Source organism: Seriola dumerili, unplaced genomic scaffold, assembly GCF_002260705.1.
Source record: "Seriola dumerili isolate Sdu_G_001 unplaced genomic scaffold, Sdu_1.0 BDQW01000047.1, whole genome shotgun sequence".
Classification (NCBI taxonomy): Eukaryota; Metazoa; Chordata; class Actinopteri; order Carangiformes; family Carangidae; genus Seriola; species Seriola dumerili.
In genome coordinates this window covers 1,406,172-1,423,991 of record NW_019174302.1, presented here as the reverse complement: position 1 = coordinate 1,423,991, position 17,820 = coordinate 1,406,172, and the positions used below count along the sequence as shown (strand labels likewise).

At 40.1% G+C, this 17,820-nt stretch overlaps 1 protein-coding gene across 2 annotated transcripts; it reads right to left on the bottom strand.

Moving 5' to 3' along the window:
- Positions 1–1,210: 1,210 nt before the first annotated feature.
- On the bottom strand, positions 1,211–17,359 carry cnnm3 (cyclin and CBS domain divalent metal cation transport mediator 3). 2 transcript variants are annotated; one of them, XM_022739790.1, is made up of 11 exons: positions 16,517–17,359; positions 16,086–16,420; positions 14,125–14,301; positions 13,447–13,604; positions 12,672–12,815; positions 12,429–12,587; positions 11,562–11,731; positions 10,449–10,545; positions 9,268–9,398; positions 8,645–8,771; positions 1,211–6,095 (listed from the first exon to the last, which is right to left on the bottom strand). In XM_022739790.1, exons 1-11 carry the CDS (start codon positions 17,219–17,221, stop codon positions 6,046–6,048), a joined length of 2,253 nt encoding a protein of 750 aa, XP_022595511.1. In that variant the 5' UTR covers positions 17,222–17,359; the 3' UTR covers positions 1,211–6,045. The 2 variants fall into 2 exon arrangements, with proteins under 2 accessions (XP_022595511.1, XP_022595512.1); XM_022739791.1 differs by lacking the exon at positions 1,211–6,095 and adding an exon at positions 8,083–8,346.
- Positions 17,360–17,820: the final 461 nt, after the last annotated feature.

The following is a 17,820-nucleotide window of genomic DNA, read 5'->3' as shown; positions in this document are numbered from 1 at the left end:
GTATAGTAAGGCATAAAAAGTCATAGTATATCAAGGCATGAAAACTCATAAAAATTTCAAAGTATAGTAAGGCATAAAAAGTCATAAAAACATCATAGAATCGAAAGGTATAAAATGTCATAAAAAGTCATAAGGCGTAAGGCATAAAAAGTTATAAAAACATCATACTATAATAAGGCATAAAAAGTCATAGTATAGTAAGGCATAAAACGTTATAGTATAGTAAGGCATAAAAAGTCATTGTATATTAAGGCATAAAAAGTCATACTATAGTAAGGCACAATATTGTAATAAAATGTCATAAAAACGACATAGTATGGTAAGGAATAAAAATTTTAAAAAATGTCATAGTATAGTAAGGCATAAAAATTCATAGTACAGTAAGGCATAAAACGTTATAGTATAGTAAGGCATAAAAAGTCGTAAAAAGTCATAGTATAATAAGTCATAAAACATCATAGTACCTCATAGTTTCCCAATTTACTTTCCACTGTTGGCTTTTTGTTGTAATTTTCACTTCTTTGTGAATAAAATTCTTCATTTTTTCATCTGTTTCACTGAATCTTTTTGTTTTTTCTGGTTAACGTATTTTTTCATTGATACTTCCCTAGATACCTGAACTTTAGCAGGGAGCGTAAGAATGCCATAAAAATGTCATAGTATAGTAAAGCATAAAAAGTCATAGTATCGTATGTCTGTTATGTGCTGTAGGGTTGTGGTGTGTGTCCTCCACTCTCGCCTTTTCTCCAGCAGGTGATTCGACACAGCTTCACCTGGTTCCTCAATCAAGAGCTGGATCACAAAGGCGGTGTGAAGAGGCCTGGTCAGAGCCAGAATGGGCCATCCGGTGGTTGACAAGCTGTGTGACTTTTCTCCCAAAGATAGCTGCTCAGGGCTTTAGTGTTGGAACCTAGCAACACTCTTAATTTGTGGTTGTGTTAATTTGGGTTATCTTGGTTTTAGTGTAGTTTTAGTGTATTCCACTGTCGGGTTTTTGTTGTAGTTATTACTTATTTGTGAATAAAATCCTTTATTTGACTGAATCTGTTTCCATTAACCTTTTTGTTTTTGTCTGGTTCACTTACTTTTTTCATTGTCACTTCCCTATAATCCCTGAACTTTAGCAGGGAACGTAAGGATGTGTGTGTGTGCGTGTTTGTGTGTGTGTGTATGTGTGTATGTGGGAACAGAAAAGGCAAACAACAACACATTTAGAACAGGATTGAGTTTATTACCTAAGAAACTTATTGAAAGTGTTAAATGCAGTGGAGTCTCAATGCACCTGAAACCGGCAGCATTCCCAAAAAAAAACAAAAAAAGCAGAGAGATTCTCTACAAATGTGACAGAAAGAGGAACTGATGCAACCGTTCAGTTCTCAATAACTCCTGTGGTAACAGTGTTGTACCTGAAAACTGACACTCGCTTACCAATAAACTACATCCTCCAATTATACCCTATCTAATCAGTCATATATTAATACACAGCTCTCATCAAACACCCCTCCCCTTCCCTCCCCACCCAAAACACATCTCTCCATCAGTATAAGTAGCACAAAGTAATGATCTTTTGTACATTCAGTCTTTTGATACCATAGAAACAAACGTATTACAACAAAAACAAAATTGAAGAAAAGACCAGCTGAAAAATATTTACTCAGAATCACACAGTGAAAAAGAGACGAATCCTCATGGAACACAAACAGCAGAACGCCCGAGTGACGCCAGTGAACAAATCAAACACACATGGAAATCAGAAAAGGTGGTAATGTCACACGTCTGGTGCAGAGTCCACTCTGCAAGGACCCTGCAGGTACTCACAGGTTATTGTAACACAACACTCACATATCACCCCCCCCCCCTTCTGGTGCTGCAACCACACTGTAAAAAAATAAAAAAAGATTAATTTAAGAGTTTAGTCTCTTTTTTTTTGTTTAAAATTCCCTGCTCATTTTCTTGCTGAGCTGCGGCAGAGGGATACGTGATACGTGAAGTGGGAGGAGTGTCTAGTTCCTTCAGTGTTTTCCTTCATTGTGTATTAACATTTACATTTTTCTTCTTTTCTTTAATTTTTTGGTAATCATGTTGTTTTGTTTTTTACTCCCATCAGTTTGACATGATGGACAGCAAGTTGTAACATTATTTTGAAAAGTTCTATTCATAAGAATTTTACTACAATATAGTCACATGTGAGAAACTGGAAGCAGCAAATATTTGGATTAAAAAACGACTTAAACACTTTATTATGAAAATAGTCACTTATTAATTTAAGTAATAGATTGTTGTCAATTCTGTACACCGTTCTCGTCGTATTTAGACAGTTATTTCCTCCCACTGTGGTCATGGTCAAACATTACAAACTAGTTGTTTTTGAACGTACCCCTCGCCTTAAACTCAAGTCCACTTTTCTTTTTTTTTTTTTTACAGTGTAGTCACAGGAGTTGCTTCACAACCCGTATGAACTGACTGATATACAGCGAACCTTCACTTCCTGCGAGTGTTGCATTGAAACACATTTGATAAACTGTCCACTAAAAAACACTGATGTTTGCTGAACGCCTCACAGAAAAGAGTCGACCTCGCTAATTTAATCCTCATCGTTAACGTGTTAATGTACAAACACAGGAAAGGTTATTATTTAAGAGGCCGTTAATGACGTATTCAACATGTTTACACACACACATGCAACACTGACTGACAGAAGCTTGAAATGCATGTTTGGATATCAACATACAGTATGGCTGATGGAGCTGTGGTGATGGCTGGATGCCATGTGACGTGTATAAGTGAAATATTGTTTGTTACACTCACACACACTCACATACACTCACACACAGATGTGAGATGTACTGGAATGTTAACAGAATTGAAAACCAACAAGGTGCTTTAAGGTTGATGACTGGGTGTTTAACTGCAGGACGGGAACAGCTGACTCTGACCACGTGTACCAGTTCACTGTTAATCTGATTTCCAGTTCCAGGGTTAAAATGACACAGTGAGTGGCGGTGCAGGCGTCAGAGTCACAGCGCCCTCTGCTGGACACACACACAGGCTCAGAGGGAATAAAATACTGATGTTGGTACAGTGGAAGAAAACAAGAGAAGACAGCGGAGAAACAACTGGGAAAACTAGGAATAAATGATGCTCTAAACTTTTTTGTGAATCCTGTTTCCTACAGATTCAGGTCTTATTCAAATCGGCATCTTAGCTGTATTTCCCCTGTTATTTCAACTTCATTTTTAATTTGTGTAACAATTTTATTTTATTTTTCCTCCTTTTCTTCTGTATAATGTACATTTAAGGTGATAAATGGCGAAACATGTTGTGAAGGAATGTATATCTGATTATATCTGATTATATGTTTTGTTTTATTAAGAAATTAAGAAAAAGAAAAAAAAGTATTTGGCTTAAACTCCTCACCTACTGTCTTTGATAAATACATGTCTGTACTCAGATATTCTCTATTCACTTATTGTCAACAGAAGAATGTTGCTTTTTATTTAGTTTTTGTTTTCATTGTTAGTTTCTATTGTGATTCTACAGCTTTTCACTTATTTTCATCTAAGGGTTGTTTTATTCTCTAGGACGTATAGCGACCACCTAGTGGAGCTAACGAGGATCAAAATAAAGACTAACGACATTCTGAGAGACGGACTGACTCCCCAGGACAGGAACATGGCATAGAGCTGTACGTAGCAATTATTTTCATTATCCATTAATCTCAATATGTTTTGATTATTTTGGTCATTTCGGATACAAAGGGTGAGAATACAGTGAAAAATACTCAGCAGAGTTTTGTCTAAAACCCAAAGATGTGTCATTTATAATCACATTAAATGGTGAAAAGATAAGAAAATAATCCGACATTTGAGAATCTGGAATCAGAGAATTTGTCATTTTTGTTTGACAAATGATTAATTATCAAAATTATTTCAATTGTTTTGTTTTTATGGTGATAAACTACAGTAACTTCACTCAGATGGGACGGACCGGCAGGGCTGGGTATCCACCGAAATAGTTTATACAAGTGATGATGTAATACCTGAGATCCAGCACTTTACATTGACAGATACAAACATGTGTAACAAACATTACATTACTATTATTATCAATCAATGTGCTGATTATTTTATTGATTAATCATATTGTCTATAAAATGTTGGAAAACAATGAAAACAGACTGAATTGATTAATCATCAATCATAAAACCGATGTCTGTCAGTGTTCTTCTGATCAACTAATCAAAAATAAATAAATCAAACAACTTTTCTTAAATTGTTTAAAAACATGTTTGTTCAATTCTCTAATGTTAAATATATAAGAAGCTGTACAACAACACTGCCTGAACAGGGACAGTCTAAAAACCGATTAAATTTTGATTGAACATAAAACAAAATTACAAATTCGACCAAAAAACTTTCATCACATATTTTGGTTGATACCCAAAAAAAGAAAAACACTGAGGTTCGATACCCGGCCCCACCAACCACTCGCCGCTGACACATACTGGATATCAAAGTACAATTCCTTGTATAGAACTCGATAATTGGAGCTCAGTCTGAGAGTTTGATTACAACTACAGATGCAACTAAAAACCATTTTCATTATCAAGTCTCCACATATTTTCTTCGTTAATCATTTGAGCCATAAAATGTGAGGAAAAAAAAGGAAAAGTTGCGTCGTCATGGTTTCCTGACGCCTGCAAATGTCTGTTTTGTCAGTTTATCATCACACAAACGTTTTGCTAATTCTGTGGATGCATTTAAAAAGCACTTAAAGATAAACTCTGTATATTTCACTGGATACTTTCTTGTATCCCTGTGTGGTGTGTTTCTAATCCTATTGACTGAGTCTAATTGTTTATGGCTCTGTAAAGCACTTAATGGGCCGGTGTAGTGCTTTCTTATGTGTTTTATTGTTTTTTTTTTATGTTTTTCCACTGATCTTTACTGTTTAGTTTTTTGTATCTGGAAGGCCCTTTGTGACTGTTGTCTACAGAAAGTGATATACAGGTAAATTTTACTTACAAATGAAAGAAAAGCAGCATATGCTCAAAACTGAGAAGCTAAAACGGGGAAAAGTTTTGCATTTCTGCTCCAAAAAGAACAAAAATGATTAATGGATCATGAAAATAGTTGCTGTTTAATTTTCTGACTACTGACTAATTGTTTCCGCCCTAATTAAAACAACTCTTAGGTTCATCTTTTGGCCATTTTGAACTTCTGTTAATTTAATTTAAGCATCACTGTAAATATTTTAAAGTGTCTTTGTTAGCGAGGAGTTTTTCAGTTTGCATTAGATCCTGAGCAAATCTGGAAGTCCTTCACACCTCACTGTTTCTAACTTGAATATTTACAGTACAAACCAGCAATCGTCCATTCAAAGATCAAACCTGAACTTATTGTTTTTCTCTATGTCTGACAGAAATGTTACGTGAGGGTCTGAAGCCCGGACGTACCTTACAGCTCGTAGATTAGCTTCATATTATCAACAGTGCACAACTCTGATGTGCAAATCTGCTTTTAACCAGCTCGAGTGTTTTTAGAGTCTCAAATGGACGGACACTTCAGTACACACACACACACACACACACACACACACACACACACACACACACACACACACACACACACAGCTTTGGCACCCAGACAAAAGTGAGGAATGGCAATGCAGCGTTCAGTATGGAAGGCTAAACCTGGAAGAAAGGCACCGCCAAATCAAAATAAAATTGTTATATAGAATATATATATATATATATATATATATAACTATACGCCATTGTTCAAGTGTATAAAACAACATAAAATAATAATCGTAATGGAAAGCACATGAAGGAATGGGGGATGGAGGTGAGAAGTGTGAGCAGAGGATCTACACAACAAGACGAATAAAATCACTCTCACTCCAGTCGTGTCCAAAAACTACGTTCCAGCCATAGATGATTCATCAATTTCAAAATAAAACAAAAACAAACAAACAAACAAAAAAATCTCTAAAAAGGTTGAAGCAGGTGTTTGTTTGTTTTAACAGCGGGCAGAAGGAACAGCACTACCCATGAGCCTCCTCTTCTGTGGAGCTTTCCTGGGCTCTACTGCCACCTGTGGGACCCGACCAATGAGAGGAGAGAGCTGGGGTGAGCGAGGGGTAATGGCAAGCAAACACTCACATATACACACACACACACACACACTCAGGTGATGGAGGACATTTAAAAAAAGAGGAAGGATTAAACCGACACTGACTGGGAACGTGAACGACGGCACAAGAGAGACGAAGAACAGCTGCGGTAGAACATCTGGGTTCTCTTGTGGGAGTAAGAACCTCACTCAAAATCTCATTAACATTTCAAATAACTTAATTAACTAAAAATCCAGCCTGAGAACTAGGCATGAGCGATATCCAAAATTTAATATCTCGATATAGTCCAGCCCAAATATCGTGATAAACGATATTATTGCGATATGCAAAACTGCAAAAAGAATGTTGATACTATGAAAAATATTGCATATGGTGGGAAATATGATATATTATTGAATAATATCAACCCCTACTGAGGGTTGAGGACTAAATGTGCTTTTATCAGAGGCTGTTTCTCGTCACTTTTGTGCCACCTTGTCACTGTGACTCGAGGGGATGTGACGCGTCCTCAGACAGACGAACGGGAGGTCTTCATTTCAATATTTCAACAATAAGTTTAAAGAACAAACCTGATGACTGAACACACACTGTAGTTTATTTTGAGTCCCACACACACTGCCCTGCTGCACTGAATACTCACTAGAGCATCAAAATGTGAATTAATCCGCCGCTGAAAATAGTCCCTGACAAATGCTCCATTTCCTCTGTTTGTTTGATTAAAAACTGTGATTTAAAAGACTCACGGGCTTCAGACAAGAAGTCAGACATCAGTATGAAACCTACCTTAAAATCCCATTTATCTACGCATGAATAATGAAGCTATTTCTAATTATTATGAATAGTTTTAAGGAGTTAATTCATTGTACATTAAGTATTTTAATGGATAATTTGCACAGTTAAATGGATTTTTAAGAGGCAAAAAAAAATTTAAATGGACCAATTAACACAAAGCCATTTCTTGATTTATAACTTAATTTTTCAATAAAGTTGAAGAGGAAGTAGCTTCTTAAAAGGCCTTAAACTTTAAATAACATCCTGTAATTACAACAATGTAATCCAAACATACTGTAAGAAAATATATTGTAATCCATTCATTTATTTATCCAGTAATTTATCCCAAACTTGGGCCGAACCACTGAGTTTCCACCTTAGTGGAAAAGTAAGGTCATCTTAAGTTACAAAATAAAGCTGTACCTGTCATGTTATTTTATAAATCTAATGGGGTTTCATCCTTTAAATACACTTTATTCTACAGGAAATAACCTGAGAAAACACCTTAATATATTACAATCCATTACTTCATCCATTAATTAACACAGATCTCATGTAAAACCTATTAAATACCTGAATACTTAATTTTTTTTAAATCACCTGAATTAATTAAATAGCACCTGAAAATATTTCAGAACCTTAAACCAAAGCCTTTAATTAATAATTAAAAGATGTGATATGAATGTCTTAATTAAGGGGAAGTAACTATATACTATTTAAAATCTGCTTAATTTGTTTTTAAGTTTAATATCAAACACCTTTATTTAGTTTTAGGTGTTTGGTGTGTGTCATTTATTTTAAGGGATTGTTGTTTCATAGTGCAATAGTGTCTAAAATATTGGACCTCCAATATGGCCGCCTGAGGACACCGCTCATCCCCTCTGGGTCGCTCTAATGTTATTTATAACACCTGTGAGTTCCATGTGACTCGGTGCAGACGTGCAGGTGATGACAGAGAGACGGAGGAGTCACGTCTGTGAGCGTCTACATACCCAACACAGAGTCGTGAGACGATGTCAGGAAACAGCAGAGAGGAGGAAACGACACAGGATGAAGAGACTAGAGGTTTAAGAGCCTCACGTACGCACACACACACGTGCACACACACACACACACACACACACACACACACACACCCACACACACCCACACACACCCACCTACACCTGACTCTGAAACCAGACAAGAAATTTGTCTCATGAAAATAAAAAAACATCCACAGAGACAGAGTTGAGTTGAGAAGGTGAAGAGTAGAAATAGTCCTGGTACACAGTCAGTGTGTGTGTGTGTGTGTGTGTGTGTGTGTGTGTGTGTGTGTGTTGTCTGTCATGCCACAGACAGGCTGCGTTTCATTTACCTCATGCAAAAAAAAAACAAACAAACAAACAAACTAACAGTAGTTTTCAATGGTATCAAAGAATGAAAAGTTTACAGGAAACTCTGGAGGAGACACCAGAGAAGAAGAAGAGAAAGAAGAAGAAGAAGTGACACGGAGGCAAGGAAGGAAGAAGAAAGAGAGAGAGAATTATTTTAGTTAAAACAGGAAAACACATTCCTAAAAATCCTACAAAGGTGTTTTGTAAAAAGAGTTTTAGTGAGATTTCTCATCACCATCATCATCATCATCATCATCATCATCATCATCATCATCATCATCATCAGGGTTAGTTTTGAGATCCACAGGTGGGGGTGTGAGTGGGGGGGGTGGGGGGTAAGACGGCGTTCACAGCAAAGCTACCTTGTGTGGTGTTTCTGTCGTTGAGCAGCTTGGTCTGACTGTTGGGCAGGATCTTAATCTCAGGAGGATCTGGACTCTGGCCGGCACGAGACGCCATGAGAGCGTTCAAATACTGGAGACGTGTCACCTGCAACACACAAGGAACTGAGCCTTAAAACCAGCCGTCAGGACTTCTGGAACTTTGTGATGTCACAACAAAGCAGTCACCAAGCCCCGCCCACCTGGACCCACCATCCAAACCTTGCAGGATTTGGTTTCTCTGAGTGTTTTTACCTGAAATCTGCTATATTTTTATTGGATCACTCAGAAAACAGTCAGCCAATCAGAAGAGAGGCTCAGAGCCTCCTCTCTTCTGATTGGCTCACCGACCTGTTGTTACTAGAGCTCCAGAGAGAAGCCTGAGAGAGGAGATGTAAAACTACTACTGCTCCCACAACCTGATTGAAGAGGCGTTCACAGCTGCTCTCTGTACAATTAATTGTTGTGAAATTACTAAGTGTGATGTTCGTGTAATGTTTATCTAATGATAATATTAATTGACATGATTTAAATTATTCTTTTTCCAAGTTTATTATGAAGCTATATCATGAATGTATATGTTGCCAGGTGTGACATGTACACACCCGTATGAGCTGCAGGTCGGTGAGAGCTCGGACGGTGTAGTCGGGACAATAGCTGGACGGGCTGGTGGCGTCTGCTGACTCAAAGGGATCCCTGGGAGAGTGACGCTGGGTCGACACTGGAGACTGGTGCACTGTTACATCACACACACACACACACACACACACACACACACACGCGTCAGCACAATATCTGCAAATCCTGCAAGTTTCTTTTTATAGCCACATTTGTGCTTCATCATGTGGTTCTGTAAACACAGTAGAGTGAAACATCACTCAACAGGAATCATGCGCTTGAAATAATCAGGTGTTTCATGTTTTAACTTCAGCAGAAATGATCAAACATGACAGAAAACGTTACAGACATTATGTTTTTATTTCACAGTCTGACTGATGACGGTTTTTCAGGCTGATACTGATCGATTTGTTTGGGGTTTTAAAAAAATCTGAGAACAATTTATCAGCTGATATTTAACAGAAACTGAATCTTGACTGTGACGTCTTGGATCTGTGGGTTTTTTTGTTGTTTGAAGTTTTTAAATCTATTTTATTGGTTTTATTTTTACATTTTAATCATTTTTATTTCTCATGTGCATCAGTTTTCCTGTGTGCTCGCCTTATCATTATTATTATTATTATTATTATTATTATTATTATTATTATTATCTTCATTCATCTGTAAAGCACTTAGAACTGCACTAAACTGTGTGAAAGGTAAACAATTTATTTATGTATTTATAAACAAAAAGTATCAAATATTATGAGGCTGCAGCTTCTCAGATGTGAGAATTTGTTGTTTTTCTCACATTTGTGATGAAAATAATCAATAGTTGTTGCTGTAGTCAGATGTCAACGTCCAAATGATTCACTGTCAACGAACCAACTTAAAACAGTGTCACCTGATGACATCATCGATCACAGTACTAATAATCAAAATCTAATCCAATGGAGACGTCAGCTGTTTGGTTTTTACCTGATTCTCCATCTCACCTGAGTTTACTTTATTTCATTGTCTTGTTCCAGATTTGTTTCATTTGTAATCTTGTGATTTTAAATAGATTAAAGTTATTATTATTACTATTGTTATTAATCATTATTATTATCATCTCAGTGTAAAATGTTTAACAGGGTGGATTCTTTCTGTAACTGTGATGCACACGTCTTCCTGCAGTTCCTGGTCTCACCTGAAGATGGCAGCGTTAGCGCAGAAACACCGTAGTACGTAAACGCGCCATTTTCAAACTTCAGCCCCTCTTTTCCGATCTCCACCTCCACGCGGCCCTGACAACAAACAAACAGACAAACAAACAAACAGACTTTAGTCTCATTTTAATATAGTTTCTTCCCTGGTTTCCTTCTTTCTGTTAAATCGAGAAAATGTGAACTCTGAGCTGCCAAAGATTCTCCCGCAGCTCTGTGATTACAACAACTAGTCAGTGTGTCGTGTAACAACAGGCTTGTCATGAAAACAAACAGTGGCTCTGCTCAGGATGAGCAGAGACACTCCAGTAGATTCATGGATGGATGATGTTTTCACTGCGTCTCATCCCAGCTGCGAAACAAAACCAGTCAGTGTCGGTTACTGCAGCTGTGTCGTCTGTTCGGACTCTGACTGGATCTTTGTCTCGTTTTGGCAACACTTAACTTAAAGAGCTTTTATAACCAGTAACCTTATAAAACATAATGGTTCATAACACATTAAAATGTAGTTGTTGTGTGTTTATTAATGTATTTATCAGCATCTGTAACTGGACACCTGCGAGTGGAACAACTGATGAACGATAATATAATAAAACACAGTTGTAATAATGTAAAATATCTTCATAGAGAAATTAAATTGTTGACAAATACAGTTAAATAAACAATCATGTCCGTATATCTGCTTATAACTGGATATTATAAATATAAATATATAAAATAGTTTGTGTTATAAACTATTTATTACATTTGCTTTGTGAAGATGATTGTGGGATTGTCCTTGTGTGTGTCTGTGTGTGTCTGTGTGTGTGTGTGTGTGTGGGTGTGTGTGTGTGTGTGTGTGTGTGTGTGTGTGTGTGTGTGTCTGTGTGTTTTTATTGATGTTATTATGTCGACAGTTTTATTATCATTACTGTTATTCATGTATTTATTTTTCTTTGAATGAATCTATTAATTGTTTTTGAAAACAATCTGATGCGACTCAGTTCATTTGTCCTCAAATTAAAAACTGAAATAAATAAATATCTGATTTATTTCAGAAAAGTCACAGACCTGTGTGTGTGTGTGTGTGTGTGTGTGTGTGTGTGTGTGTGACAGACCTGCAGCAGCAGGATGAAGTAGTCCACCGGGTGGTTGCGGGTGTACAGATAGTGGGCCGGGCTCAGCCGGTTGCCGGGGTCAAAGTGCACTTCCTGGTTGACACTGGGGTGACGGAGCAGGTGGAACAGGACCCTCTCTGACACACGTGCGGGGCTGAAGTGCTCCACCTCTGCAGGGGTCAAGGGTCAGACAGTCAGACAGTCAGACACACGGTGCATCAAATACAGACTGTCGACCTCGAGTAACTCTGTACTCTGTGAAATACATAAGATCTATAATGTGATCAGATTTAAATAAATTGATCACCTGTCCAAGGAGATGAGACAGAACCAGTGACTTCTTTTAAACCACGTTTTAAAACCCATTTTTATAGACTTGCTTTCATGTGATGTCGTCTTTGACCTCGTCTCTGTGCTGTTTTTGTTTATATCGCCTTCGAGCCTCTTGCCGTTATTGCTTCTGCCTAAATTACCAAAGCACTTTGTAAATGTAGTTTTTACAGGTGCTATATTTAAGTTATTATCATTATTATCATGATTCCTGCGTCTGGCGTGTCGGGGATATTGAGGAGTTGAAGACAGATAAATCTGAAACTTGTAAATGTTAGAATCTGTAAAGGACATGAATGTGAGCAGCTTGTAAATGACACGACACAGTTCAGGTCGAATAAAGTTGAATTTAAACTACGAAACGATGAATCCACAGGTTTGACACTAAAAGACCCAGATAATACGTAACAGTGACATAATGATTACACTGCTGTGTTAAACTGTGACTAATTTACTCAGGTAAATCTCTCTCAATCTTTCCATCCCGTCACATTCACACAGGCCTGTGAGTAAACATTCACAGACGCGAACACACACCTCTGGACAGGAAGCGGTGCGTCGCCAGCAGCAGCTGCGGCGAGGTGCGGATCTTGGGTTCTCCTTCGGGAGGCTTGAACAGAGAGAACTCCTCGTGGACGCTGCGAGGCTCCAGAGGGATCTCCAGCTGAGGGAGGGGCCGCTTCACTTTCCTGTCCACTACGGGAGGAGGAGGCGAAGGGTGAGAGGTTTTAACGAAGAGCTCCAGAGGCTGAAGAAACAAACGCGTGTACAGAGACTTACAGTAGCCGTCGGATTCATCCAGGATCTCTGATTTGATGATCTCCTCGATGACGTCCTCTAAAGTGACCAATCCCAGCACCTCGTAGAAAGGATCCCCCTCCCCCTCGTTGTTCACTTTCTGGACGATGGCCATGTGAGAGTTGCCTGGTAGAAGTGAAAGGGTCAAAGGTCAAATCACAGAAAGTTAAGCTCATTTTTAAGAAATCGAAACCTCTGGTAGCTTCTAGACACGAGCATCGCTTTTGGTTTTATGTGACCAGCTTCTGAGATTTCTGTTTCCACACTGACTTTAAAATGAACTGCTGTTTGATTTTCATTTTGAAAACTTAAAGTCCTGGTTGCGTCAAACATTGCTCTCCTTCTGTGAGTCATAACTCAGTAAAATCTCACCACACAGACACGATACACATCATTTTAGAATCGGTGTCGCCTACACTTCCTGGGAATATCATTACCTGCCATGTTATTACAAATAAACATTCATAGATCTGCTTAGAAATTATTGGGGAAAAAAAACAGCAATCGATGCAGCTGCAGAACTTGCCTGAGAATTATCATGTTTTTAAGTTTTATTCAGAATCAAATGGATCCAGTGACGGTTGTCTGTACACGCATGGTTACGCTGCAAACAGGGAATGGTAATAGCTACTTCGGCATAGTTTTGATGGGGAAAAAAAAGTGAACAGATAAAAGGCTAAAAACCAGGAGCTAAAGTTGTAGCCCGAAGCTAACTCACTGACTCCATGGCAACGAAGGAGGGCGGTCCACAGCTCACCTTTCTTGAACTCCTCCAGCATGGCGTCCAGTTTGGTGTCGTTGAAGACATAGTGCAGCGGGTGATTGTAGAACTTGGTGATAGTCGTCATGGGGGTGCAGTCGTCTGGGTCCACCAGAGCCAGGTCTTTCACATACAGGATTTCCACAATGTTGGACCTGAATAAACCAGACCACATGTGAGTGAACAAAGAAAAAGACACAAGTACGACAGTATTATTCCATCAGCTGTGAAGCTGTAACCAAACATTTGTTCATTATCAATACATCTGACATTTGTTTTAATAATCAATTGATTGTTCAGCATATAAAATATCTAAAAGATGAAAAATGCTCATTGTTGACATCTTTTAATTATTTGTTTATTTAATTTAATTCAAGTAAAATTAAAAATATGTTGCGTTTACTGTCATAGAAAAGTGTGAAATGAACAAATATCCACATTTGAGAAGGTGGAACATGTGAAATTTGCTTGAAAAATTATTAATAAATTATCAAAATTGTTGCCAGTTAATGATCTGTCAATGAATTGATTAATTAACTAATCATTTCAGCTTTAGAGCTCTGGTTGCTTTTCCTGAAGTTTGGGGAAATAGTGAAACTGCCATCAACAAACTACAGCTTTTGTTCGTCTAAAGATGAAAATAAAGTTTTGAAAGGGCCCCGTTGCCGTGCCAACCTCTCCTCCTCGTAAATGGGCACCCTGGTGTATCCGCTCTGCATGATCTCAGACATGGTGGAGAAGTCGAGCACGGCCGAGCTGGGCAGCATGAAGCAGTCCTTCAGAGGAGTCAGGATGTCCTCCACCGTCTTGATGCGCAGCGTCCCGCGGCTGAACTCCTCCTTCACAAACTCACTGACACAAACAACATGACAGCACATCACATGACACGACACCACACCACATGACACAAACAACAGCAGACAACACCGCATGACACGACACCACACAGGCAGGAGAGACACACACCTGGGTAAGAACTTTTATATATACACTGATCAGCCACAACATTAAAACCAGTGACTGATTTTAATCTTGTGGTTTACAGGTGATTTTTTATTTTTTACTTAAAAGCCATGAAGCCATGGAAAATAACTGAAACTAAACAATAAGTATTAAATCACATTACTGAAGGTTCACAATGAACTCTTTCAAAACAGGCCACAGATATACTAAACCAGTTGTTTTTATATATTTTTAAACTGCAAGAAAATGGATAAAAACACAAATTCCCACAGTTGAGAACTGGATTAATGTGATTCATTATATTATATTATGAATTTATTATTGTTTGTTTAGATCAGATTTCATGTAAATCAACAGGATTACATTAATTCCTCTTAGTTCATAAACTATTCTAGTGTTTGTTTGATTGGTTGCACATGTGTAACTGTACAGGTGGGTGTAAGTAGGTGTAAATGTACACACTTATATATGTTTGACTTTAAGTATATGCATTCATATGGATGTGAGTAGGAGGTTGCAACAACGGGCGGTTGCGATCGAGTCTTCCTCCGATCAGAAACACGCTGGAGAGATAACAGTTTCTTCTTCATGAGCTGTCCTGACGTTTTCTACCAATTATTCTAAACTTACTAAGTTTGAATCCTTGTTTTTGTTGACGCCTCAGTGACGGGGTTAGCTTGTGTCAAGGTCGGCGTCTGTAGCTAGCACATGTTGTTCTGTCCAGCTGACAGGGAGGGAACGGCTGCAACAAGTTACTGGAGCTGTCCCAAAGCTGAGCGGCCGGATCACAACAGAACACACACTCCAACAGAACAGAACACACACAAGTTATTTTTGGGAATTATTTTGTCAGCCTCTCATGGTCTTATAATATATTCGTCTGTTCTGTTCATCATGAGCAATGAAATAGATGAATTGTGCCTATTTTGACTCGAGGAAGGTTCTATGTTCTACACACAGCAACTGTTCTTTGATAAATATTACGACATAATAAATAATACTATAATATTATTGTAAACAGTGTATATGTTGGAGTCAGTTTCAACATCTGAATTCTTCCATTCAAATAAATGTTGAGAATGATGTGTCACATGAATCATCTTTACAGAGTATATAGGTAATTAGCAGACGGGTGTACGGTTAATATATAAACGTTTGGTTGGTCTGGTCCAAATTAACTGAGAGAAACTGCAACCGAAAGTGTTGCAACCGTCCCCAGTTTCAACTACAGCTTCTTTTTTAAGTTTGTTTTTTCTTTATTCTTCTTTCTCTAGATTAAAAACAAAAGAAAGTTTGTCTGAACTTTAAGCTTAAATATTTACAGTACTGTGCAACAGTTTCAGGCACTTTGGATGTTTAGATTCCTATTCAGACCCAGGTTCCCTCTGCAGAAGGACAACGAGTCCACACAGAGTCACAAAGAACCAGAGGAACCAGGGGTCCTACAGTTGGTCTGGACCCCACAGAGACCTGGTCCCAGCATCGTGGCGTCAGTCTGGGATCAGGCAGGTTCTCCAAGATGCTGGAATAACCGACGTGTACCTGGGGAACTGTGTGCAGCTGGTGGTTTTATGGGTTTATTCTAAAGGAATACTCTCTTCACTTTTAGAGCCTCAAACTTCAGCACTGAACATGTTTACTTCCTGGTCTGTGTGTGAGTGTGTTGTTTTCACCTGTAAGGGTCATTGATGCTCGTGCGGATCATCTCCATCGCCCTCTCTCTTATCCCACAGGTGCTGATGTCCCTCCTCAGACCCAGGTCCAGGATCAGCCCCAGGGGGCAGGACAGGGGGCAGGTGAGCACCAAACAAACCTGGGCCAGCCAGGTGAGAGCCGGCGCCAGCTGGAAGCCATAACCAGAGCACAGGATGTGAGGAGCCAGCTCAGCCAGGAAGAAGATGAGGAAGCCGCTGGTGAAGACCGCGGAGAGGATGGAGCCCAGAGCCCGGTACAGGAGCACACCCAGGACCGAGTGTCCCACCGCACACAGGAACAGCAGAGAGCAGGTCTGCGGTGGAGACATGGGGAAGGGGGGGTAGTAAAAGAGGCATCAAGAAGCAGAACAGTATTTTCATCCCGTCCTCTCCCTGCAGACAGAACTTACCAGGAAGTTCCCCCTCCTCCTGATTGGCTCCAGGCGCTTGGCGGCCCGTTTCTCCTCCTCGGATCCGCAGCTGTGAAGGACATAGAGCTCCACCGGGTCCAGCCACAGCAGGCTCAGGTTCACTGTCCTCAGCAGCCCGCACACCAGCAGCAGCAGCACTATCAGCGCGGCCAGACCCCACGGCGGGATGTGTTCTGCGGGCAGACCCTTGTCGGTGTTTATCCGCAGTCTGTCCGGGCCCACGGAAGCCCATTTCCCTCCGCTCAGCACGCACAGGTGGTAGGTCTGCTCGCCGCCAGCTGCTCCCGCGGAGATGTTTCTCTGCCGGACCTGCACCGTTATCAGCCCGCTGTGCTCCTCGTCCGGGACGAACTCCCCCGTCACCTGGAAAGCGGACTCCTTACGGCTGGACTCCTGCCCGCACGGGTCGGGCGCATCCCCGACCGCCCCGGCCGCTCCGCCTGCTGCCCCTGCGAACGCCACCCACGGCCAGCTTCCATTCAGATCAGTCCCGAAGAGACGGAGCTTGAACGTGGCTCCTTCTGGCGCCGAGATGATCCGATCCTTCATGCACACCAGACGCGCCGGGTCTTCCAGTCGCAGCCCCAGGACCGGCGGAGCTTCCCGGCTGCAGGCGCCGTACCTGATCCCGCAGAACAACAATATCATCAACAGGAACCGTAGACCTGCCAAGCTGGCCACCATATTGGAATTGGTCAGCCTGGCTCTGCGCGGATCATGTGACTGTAGCTCCCCGCAGTGGCCCCGCCCACCTGGAGGGGGTGAGCCAGCCAAACAAAACGAACGCTGCAACTGACCTACGCGGCGGCCATTTTGGCTCCACACACGCAGGCGCGGCGAACGGGATCAACGTCCATTACGGGGCTGGATTCTGAATGTTTTTGGTTTTTTTTATCGCCCCGCCCCCTCCTCGGTGTGAGCTCACAGCCAATGAAACGAGAGAAAACAAGGAGGAGCTCCCGCCCATCTTTGTTAGATTTCATAATAACAAGCCATTCATCACTCTGAGCCTGTTACAGAGACTGCAGCTCCATTGAACTCATGTAAATTTACTCTCAACGTGCAGTTTGGAGGACAGATTCACAGTCTACTCATATGTAGACTGAAGGAAGTGCTGGTTGTAATAGTTCCTACTCTCCACACAGGCAGTGAAGTTATCTCTTAGTCTGATATAAGAGAAAATTCAAGAAGAAAATACCACAGCCTCTTTTCTTTGCAAAAAGTTCAACCAAAGCTGATCTGATTTAGCGAACTTGTGTAAAGTTAAGCTACATTTTGAGTCA